The 10,124-nt window shown below is 41.3% G+C and overlaps 1 protein-coding gene across 1 annotated transcript in view; it reads left to right on the top strand.

Annotated features, from left to right (window-relative positions):
- stk17a (serine/threonine kinase 17a) overlaps positions 1 to 8,499 on the top strand; it is a 48,907-nt gene extending 40,408 nt beyond the window's left edge. Inside the window, exons 3-7 of the mRNA XM_046061308.1 lie at positions 2,042 to 2,189; positions 2,555 to 2,681; positions 2,772 to 2,820; positions 3,125 to 3,304; positions 5,732 to 8,499. Coding sequence (XP_045917264.1) covers positions 2,042 to 2,189; positions 2,555 to 2,681; positions 2,772 to 2,820; positions 3,125 to 3,304; positions 5,732 to 6,086 — 859 coding nt within the window. The 3' untranslated portion in view covers positions 6,087 to 8,499. The remainder of the gene's footprint in view (positions 1 to 2,041; positions 2,190 to 2,554; positions 2,682 to 2,771; positions 2,821 to 3,124; positions 3,305 to 5,731) is intronic.
- The last annotated feature ends 1,625 nt before the right edge of the window (positions 8,500 to 10,124 follow it).

The raw sequence follows: 10,124 nt of genomic DNA on the forward strand, positions 1-10,124 counted from the left end.
AATTCAGAATACGGGCCAGGTGCTCGGTACACTATAACGAAGAGAATTGGTTGCAGTGATTTCCAACTTGGGTGCGAAAGACTAAGAACAAGACTTTCAAATGAGTTATAGTTTGGTTTAGGTTTAGAGCTGATTAATAGGCTAGAGTCGAAGATAGCTGCAACTCCACCTCCTCGGCCTGTGCCTCGAGGAATGTGAGTATTAATATGACTGGGAGGGGTGGATTCATTTAGGCTAACATATTCTCCATCACCCAGCCAGGTTTCAGTAAGACAAAATAAATCAATATCATAATCTGATATTAGTTCATTTACTAGTACACCTTTAGAAGAGAGAGATCTGATGTTTAAGAGTCCACATTTAATTTTCCTATTAGTTTGCACTATTGCTCTTGTGGTTTAAATTTTTATGAGGTTTTTATGCACAGCTACTCTTCTGTTTACCTTTGATTTAAATAATTTCGGGGGGCAGACACCGTCACTAGATGATTTTCACTAAGTAACTCCTGAAATGGAGGAGCAGAGTGTTTGGTCCCTTTCATTTCTAAATTTGTTTACTTTACAATTAAAATTATTTCTAAATTAATTAGCAATATCAACCAGTTTAGTAAGAAATTTTCCTTCTACTTCCAAACAGGATGGAGTTGATTTGCTTGTTCTACCCATAATACCATTAAAAGTATTCCACAGCTTTTTATTGTCATACTTAAAATTATTTATCACATAATACTACTTCCTCTTCCTTTTATTCAACTTGGTTATATAATTTCTTAACTTGCCGTAAACTTGCCAATCGGATTTGTAGCTTGAATGAATTGCCATTCTTTTCGCTTGATCCCTCTGTATCATACAATCCTTCAATTCATCTTCAATCATTAAAACCTGTCTGACTGCCTGAACTCATCCACCAACTTATACAGTACAATGTTGTTATTACTGGTGGGAAACTGCAATAATAGTTGAAATAAACCAGGATTCAGTAAAGTTTGACGTGACTGCTCTGAGCACTTACTGCACAGCAGGATCAGACCTGTGAGGTTACGCCCACACAGCTGTGTGCAGAATGGAGGTCTATTTGACTTTCATTACCACGCATCAGGTCTAACCGCCAGACTGTTTGCCAGTGTTTTTATTCTCTCTAGTTGGGTTAAAGGCCTTTTCTTCTCACCTTGAAAGACGAAAACACACTTCAGGCGCCCCTCCTCTTCCTCCCCCGCTCCACCCTCCTCTGAGATAAAGCCTAATTCACCAGCACCCTGAGGGGACGCCTTGTCTATTCCTGACTGCCCTCCCTCGTTTTCCTTTCAATCATGCCCCCAGTCTAATTGAGTTTATCCATCAGAGTTTATCTCAGGTCAGAGGAAATTAAAGGAGGGCAGTCGCTTCGATTGGTTCAGACATTTTTCATTTTGCTGTTTCTTTTACAGTCACAGCCCTGTTTGTCATGTGAGAGGTGGAGAGAAAGTGATCAGTCAGTACAAACGGCCTCATTCAAATGAAGCATATAATTAGTTTGCTATATTTGGAGGTGCTCTGCTATTTCTGCCACCACTTCCAGTCCATTATGGCTTGTGGTTTCAAGTTTCATAATCTTTTTGGTAAGGTAAATGTCTGCATTTATACAGCTCCTCTCATTCACACACACATTCACACACCAATGGCAGCACGCTACCATGTAAGGTGCTGGCCTAATCATAGGGAGCAATTTGTATTGTGTAGGGACACTTGGACATGTGGATGTGGGGATCTAACCACCGTCTCTTTGATCAGGGGATGAAACATGAACTTAGACTGTCTGAAGTCTGGATTTCCTGCGGGGGCTCCAGTTTCCTCTAAATTACATTGAGTGTGTGAGACTGATGTCCTGTCTCGCATGTACCCTACTACCTTCTCACCTAGTGCATTCTGGGAAAGGCTGAAGCCTCCCTGACCTTGCAGGGGTTGAGCAGAGGAAATGGATAGATTTTTGGCTAAGAAGAAATTCAAAGGGGCAAGTGAAAATGTTTGCACTGTAATCTGATGTATGTCTCCTGTGTCTTCAGTGCGGCTGGAGGTGAGATCTTCAACCAGTGTGTGTCAGATCAGGAGGACGAAGCCTTCAGTGAGGACGATGTGAAGAGGCTCATGAGGCAGATCCTGGAGGGGGTCTCCTTCCTCCACCAGAACAACGTAGTCCACCTCGACCTGAAGGTCAGAGGACACACAAACATGATTCTCCATCACCACCTTTATTTTGCATTTCTTGTATAGTCCATTCATTTCCATTCTCATTCCTCCATGATGTCTACAATGAACCACTCAGTTCTGATAAGACCTGAACAGGTTCATGTCCTTTTCTATGGCAGAAATCCTAAAAGTGCTGGATACATTCTGTGATCAGTGATGTGAGCACAGTCACATATTCTATTTAAATGAGAAATTTGTTCTTGATATGATGTCTTGAATTGTCCAGAAAACTACACAAATGAGATGCAGGGTAGCTGTGTGAGCCCAGGGCACTTACTTACATACTGTCTACTATCACCAGTAACATGTGTGCTTTGAATTCCTGTCAGCCTCAGAACATCCTGCTGACCAGCAGCTCTCCTCTGGGTGACATTAAGATCGTGGACTTTGGCCTGTCCAGGATGGTCAGCAGCCACCGGGAGCTCAGAGAGATTATGGGAACTCCGGAGTACGTTGGTGAGTTGCTGCTCCACCTCACCTCTACCACCTTTCACAAATGTTTGCACTGATTTCATTCTGAATGATAACCAGTATGTCTGTTTTCAGCTCCAGAGATTCTAAACTATGAGCCCATAAGCACAGCAACCGACATGTGGTAAGAAAACTCTTCTGTGTGCAGCTGATTAGATGAAAACATAGTGGTGCTATTTTTGTACAGAGAGGTAAACAGCAGTAAACACAAAGTGGCTGATGGGAATTGATGGGAATTAATGAGCCACTTTGTGTTTAGGAACATGAATATATGTTCCCCAGAGAGCCACAGAGCCATGCATGGCTACAAATTATTAGAAACCTGATTTAGATTAGAGATTAAGGTGTATTTGAATGTTATTTTGTACATGCTTCTGTATCAGCCTGCCCTAACCCCGTCTGCACTGTGCTACATGTGCTGCGTTTAGGAGTATTGGTGTTTTGGCCTACGTGATGCTGACAGGAATCTCTCCGTTCCTGGGCGAGGACAAGCAGGAGACGTTTCTCAACATTTCCCAGCTCAATGTGAGCTACACCGAGGAGGAGCTGCAGCAGCTGGACCGGGCCGCCCTGTCCTTCATCCAGATGCTGCTCCGCAAACAGCCACAGTCAGTCCACACCTCGCATGTCTTCAAGACACACATGTGGTACTGATGGGGTCAAATTGTCTAGAAAAGGCACAACAGAGAAAGCGGAGGCATACACTGTGCATTCATTAGAAAATAGATTGTGTACTTCACTGACACCAGCTGAAAGCAGCCTGGCTGGTAGGAGGAACGCTTTCATTAACACAAACTCTTACAGCTTATTTTGGAAACTGGTTGGCAGTAATGTGAAGTTTATCCAGCTCAGAGTCAACCTGTGTTAAGAACCCTTTATGTCAGGGGTCGGCAAATAAGTCTGGCAACGGACCAAATTTTTTTAAAGCCGTTACATGGTGGGCCAGAACAAAGTCAAATTATTTCAAATCGATTCCAACTAACTGGATATTTTTTTCTCCCTTGTAAACAAATTGATTATAAGGACACGTTTGCACATGTTCACAATAAATCATGTCCTGCAGTGTATGTGCACGTCCCGGCGTTTGATCCGCATTCATAAACCTATGGACGCTTATTTTCATTTCACTGAGGAGATTCAGGGGAATCCAATCACACGTTTACTGACTCTTTTAAATGTCTTTCAGAACTTTTCAAAGTAAAAGCTCTCAATAAACTTGACATAAAGCATTGCTGCAGAAAATGTTTTCGTGCTTTTAATTTGTGCAGAATCACTTAAGAGGAAGTGATTATGTGAGTAACTGTAGCTCTCATGACTGAGATCTATTTCAGCACCAGTTGCTATCAATTTATTTATTTTTTGTTTTTATGCTGTCAAAGCAATCTGGCCCCGGGCCAGATATTATTGCTGGCGGGCAGGTTCTGGTCCACGGGCCGCCAATTGCCGACCACTGCTTTATGTGTTAATAACCTGAATCATTTTGAAGACCACCTGAAGGAGTGAAACAAACTATTAGAACACTTACACAGTTCTACTGTTACAACTTACAAAGCAACTATAAAAATATTTGAAAAGTTCAGAACTATGAACACAAACGGGATAGCCAGGAAATAACAATAACGCTATAATTTAGTTTTACCATCTGCTGATCTTTAGATTTACTTTAGTTTGTTGTTTGCATTATCTTTGACAATCAGTGGTCCAGTTTGGTGCACACCCTTTTAATGCATGCCGGTGTGACCAGTGTTTCTCTCATATGGGGGCATTTTTGGGTTTTGGCCTCTGTGAAGCAAGGCTTTCTAGCAGGCGTACTAATTACTAACAGACAATCGCTGCCACTCTCGCCACTGTATCCGTGTTCGCCAGCTCCATGTGTCATGTGGCTCTTGTCTGAGTCAGTTTTTGCCAGAGATCTCTGAAATGTGAAATTCACCTATGAACGTATATAAATGATGCAGCTGGATGCTGAGAACATTCGGACTGAGGCTCAGAATATGGCCCCTGGTCAAGTCTTCACCATTTCAATGATCTGTTTACCTTAGGGGGCTTTCACACCTGAAAGTCCGCACCAAGGTCCAAAGTCAGAAGTTCATTTTTTGATACATTTTGATACACTCAGTTAGTTTTGGTTTGGTTTCACGCTGCAATTCACTAAAGGACTTTACATGACACACTTGCATCCTGTCGTCATCATCTATGTGGGTTGCATCTCCCTATACTTGACATTGATTGGTTTATTAAACAGTTCTGTGGGTATCTTTGACAAGAATAATTGAATAAAAAATTAACATATGCATATTTGCCACTATATTATTATTATGCCATTACTATCTGCAGCACCAACTATAGGCCTACTTAAGGCTAGTTCAAATTCGCAGTTAAACGTCCTCGTTGTGCGAACATTATAACACCACCGACAGGAAAGGAGACAGCAAGCAATCCTCCTGCACCTCCGTTTCAGGAGAAACCAAAGATATATGTGGCAGTGCGCTTCTGTAGTGGCTGTCTGTTTGAAAAGATGATCTTTCACGGGAGATTTATAATTGTGTCCTTATTTCAATGCATTTCTCCATGCATTTGTTTGTTTCCAGTTTACACATCAACCGCCAAACTTCTTGTAAATAGTCTGAAAGTCCGAACCATCCAAAAAATGTTTTCACACCAGAAACAAACCGAACCATGGTTCAGTTTGGTCCGGACCGTGGTCCAGGGGAGGTTTCACACCTGCAATTTTGGTTTGGACCAAACTGAAAAGTCCGAAAGTCCGGACCAAACGAGGTAGGTGTGAAAGCCCAATTACACTCCTTCAACTCTAAAAGGCCTCTTGACCTTCTGTGAAGCTTTGGTGACCCCTAGTGGGTGTCTGGATTCTCACATTGGGAACCAGTGATCTAAGACATACGTTCCTTAGTGTCCTCACTGGACTAGTTCAGTTAAAGTGATGGCTGGGCCATTTTCCTACCAATATGAAAGCACGTATTCAACACAGAACAATGTACAAGTGTATTCATGTGTGTATGTGTGTCTCTGCTCAGGGATCGGGCCACAGCGGAGCAGTGTCTCACACACCCCTGGCTTCAGTCCTTAGAGCCTCAGGAAACCCAGGAGGTGGAGGTGATCGTCCCAGTGGAGGACCAGGAGGCATCCAGCTCCACCAACAGCCCCGAACCGCCCAGCAGCACAGCTGAGGAGGTGGAGGAGGACGTGGTGGAAGGCCCGCTGACGGAGGAGCTGATAGTCATGGCTGCCTACACCCTGGGTCAGTGCCGCCAGTCCTCCACCTCAGAGAAGGAGGCCCTGGCTGCCGAGCAGAAGGCTATCTCCAAACGCTTCAAGTTTGAGGAACCTTTCAGCGCCCTGCAGGAGGTCCCTGGAGAGTTCATCTACTGAGCCCACCCAGTTAGTGTCACGATAACAAATATAGACCTTCTGATTATACAAACTCCCCTCCATATAAACTGTATGTGTATAATCAGATGCTGTTACAGTCAATCGGATGTTATTTAAGTTGGATTTTAAGTGCATTTACTCACGTATTTATCCCATAATGCATCACCTTGATAAACAGCTACACTGGCTTTATGTCTCTTGTTTCATTTGGTTTGCAGTTGGATTTTTATTTTCCCTGTGAACAACTGGCCAAATGTAGACACACACTGAGATATGCCCAGAGGCTACAGTAGAGTTTCGAAATTGATCTTCAACTTTTTGTGTTGAAGAGTGAGATGTTCCTTAGGGCTGTCATCTCAGACCAACATTCAACAACAGGGAGACCTTCTGGCCTGGATCTTAAATAGGTAGGGGGCACATACAGAATACACAAGAATTTAGATGAATGTGACCTCTCCAAACCGCTTGTTGTGAATTCCCACATGTAAAGCCTCAATAATGAAATAAACCTGGCATTAAAATGAGAAACCTTTTTACTTGACTGACAAAACAGTCTCACCATATTTTTGGAGCTTTCAATCACATCACACGAGCTTCCTCAGCAGATGGAGATTGCCCAGTTTTAATGTAAAGGTGAGAAAAATAAAGACATTTGAACTACAATTCCATGACAACCACGCAAACATCTGCTGAAGAAAATTGTGTGCTACGACCAAGAGTTCCAGAACCGCTACATCATTATTCTTATTATTATTATTATTTAGAACATAGTCTGCTGGAGTCTACATCCCACAGCAGACTCTCTAGAAGTATCTGGACTTTTCAGTTACTCGTGTGCGAGTGCAGGGTAGGATGACCAGAGACAGACCCAGAGGGGCAGGAAACAGTGCAGCCACATGACTGACTGATCAACGTGACTGATCCAGTTTCAGTGTTTCAGCAGCTCACAGACAGCAAGTGCTTGAGGCATGTATCTGATGCTCTCTGATGCTGTACGTTGTGCTGTGCATTCGGTGGTTTTAAGCCTCCGTGACATCCATTACAGTCTTGGAATGGATTATCTGATTTAATGAAGCCATACCCATTTACATCTAGCTAAATAGAATGGAGTACGTTTCTCAAAGGTGGGCTAAAAATCCTGATGACCTAAAAAGTAAATATTGATTACACAAATACCCTTTGCTCACTGTACCTAGACTTTAAAGCCCCTGAAAACTTGGTTTCATTTCATTTTTAAGTGTCTCCCTACAACATTAAAGGTGCATGAATAAATAAATTTCAGGTTTGCTTTGGTGTTGTGTGGCCCCACCGCACATGCTCATAAGTAATAGACATTGGCGTGTCACACACTTCACTTTATAACCGCCTTTCCAGGCTCTGCGGAAGTTTTACAAACATATACCTTCCTGGTTTAAAAATTCATAATACAAAGAATAACCTGACTGAGTTCACACACGGAGGCTTCTCTTTTATAACCGCTGTCTCTGGGGAAAATACCTTTTGGGCCGCAGTGGATTTTTCTGTTGTGTTCATGTTAAATGTGTGAAAATGTGTTTTCAGGGCCTTTAATACTGGTGTCATAGGTGTCTGGTTATTCTGTCCAGTTACTACAAATCAGTGGTCCCCAGTCAGAATGAAGAACTCTTAGAGGCCCTGGTGTCAGATACTGACTAGGCTCATGTATCAGTCAGGCTGTATTAAGAAATGAACTCCTGCCACAGATACGAGATGATACATCTGCTTCATGTAGTGATACCGCTGAGAGGTGTAAGCTGAGGAAATCTCTCTGCAGCATGAAAGACTGTGTGTAGAGCTTGTATACAGTCAGATATGTCCATGTGTACTGATGACTGATTTGCAGTTGGGATTGTTTGTTGCACTTATTACAAAACAGCAAGAAGGAACTGACATCTATTTTTTTTTTCATGCTTTTTGAATTCAGAAGCCAAATCTTTGTTGATTTCTGTCCACGAACTCGTATGTGCTGCTTTCCTCTGAACAGAACCAGCTCCTATCAACTCAGCCCTGTTTCTATTTTGTCTTGTTTTTGGTGCCATGCTTGGAGAAAATATTTGATTATTTTAACGCTTGCTGTTCCTTATTTCAGGTGTTTCTGTGTCATATTGCAGATTTCTCTGAGGCAGAATGTTGGAGTTTTCTAATTCTGTGTATATAATAAAGTTTTGTGTTGTTTTTAAGAGTTATATTCAAAAGTACTGTTTAAAGAGCCATTTCACATATTCCTCTGACATTGCAGACTGACCTTCCCATGGTTCAACTCTCTGAAAATGACACGCTACACTTCCAGTGGGTCGGTACTGTAAATGTATGTGTATGAAACAATAAGCTGTATTAATACGGGAACAGATTTGTACATGAACGTTCTGTACTGTAAATAAATATTTCAAAAGTGTGTTGGGAGTTTGTGTTATAATTTGTGAATGGAAAAGTTTGCTTTAGTAGCCAAATGGAATGTCTCAAGAACACAATCACAGAGTGACTGATTGATGCTGATAAATAGCACAATAAACTCCTTGTAGGTGAACTGGGGTCACTATGGTTGTTGTTAGTTCTTCTTTAGAAGCTTTTTGTATTTTAAATTAACCATGGCTTGCATGTTGTTATTCTTAGATTAATTACAAATCAGTTTGGTAATATGACAAACTAAAGCTCAGTAACACAGAAATGGTAAGGGCCTCAATGTGGATGAGAAGCTCATGTTGGGGGTCCCTGTGTCATTATGTTTACACATTTTTACTGCAGCTACACAGTAGTTAATTTAATTACCTTAAACATATTGGAACTATGAAATGAAATCCTGCCAAAATCTAAAGCAGATCAAAATCTTATAAATTGAACTGGATGATGAATAAAATGTAGTCAGTCTACTAGAATTTATCTTTATTAAATCAACTCAAATGTTACTAATTTTAATTGTTTCAATGCAAATGGTATGGTCAACAACTTTTTGGTTAGTGTAAGGAAATGTGATAATAAATGATACATGCCCATGTTACAGCAGCATAGAGAGAGATGAGAACAGATTAAGAGACTAAATAAATTTTAGAGACTTAAGGTTATATACAATATATATATCCCTCACCTTTCTAACTGAAAATGTGCAAATATTTGTGCAGTAGAAGTCCAGTGGTGAAACTCCGACAGCCATGATGTGTCAATTAGTATAGTATACATTGGAATAAGTACTAATAATGACGTGCTTTACGTTATACATATGCGCATACTATGTAATATACACAAACTACACAGTAAGAATACAGTCCTATTAAGTATATAATAGAGTACTTTGATATAGCATGCAGTATACTATAAAAGTGCAATAAAAACAACATATTTGTTTGGTGATAAAAGGAATATAATGCAATGTAAAATAGTGTTGCTACTCATTATACTACTACTCCCAAATATGTAATTTGCATCTGAAAATGAGTCGGCGGGTTAGAGGTAGGAGTTCATGATTCAGCAGGTTGAAGCTGAAATACTTGTTACTATGACAACAGCTCCAGATCCATTTTTGACTTTTTCAAGTCAGGTCAGACTGACTCAGTTATCCATGTCAGAGCACCGGGCCTCTCCAGCTGTAGGTCATGGCCTACAGCCTCATAGCGTCTGCTGGGAAGAGGTCAAAGGTCATCATCCAGGAGTCAGTGGATGACTAGAGAAAGATCAGAGGACATCTGACACTATCTTTGAACAGAGACAGGCGTTACCATATACAACCACCAGGTGTTGCTGAAAAGCTCCAGAAGATTTCCAGTGAGTGGATCTTATTCTAAGAGGTAATTGACGGTGTTTTATTACCACGTCGATGCTGCACCTTCAGACTCATTCAAGATATTATTATTCTGTTGTTGTAGTTGTTTTTTAATGGAAATGAACTGTAGCCTTATTCTGTGAACATGTAAAGGCATGTTTTTACAGATAATGTGCACATTGCTAAGATGCACCATTACCTCCACAGACCACTAGATGGAAGCATTGGTATTTATATTCCAGGCCTCAGAACGCTGGCGTGGA

The sequence above is a fragment of the Micropterus dolomieu genome, linkage group LG01, assembly GCF_021292245.1.
Source record: "Micropterus dolomieu isolate WLL.071019.BEF.003 ecotype Adirondacks linkage group LG01, ASM2129224v1, whole genome shotgun sequence".
Taxonomy (NCBI): Eukaryota; Metazoa; Chordata; class Actinopteri; order Centrarchiformes; family Centrarchidae; genus Micropterus; species Micropterus dolomieu.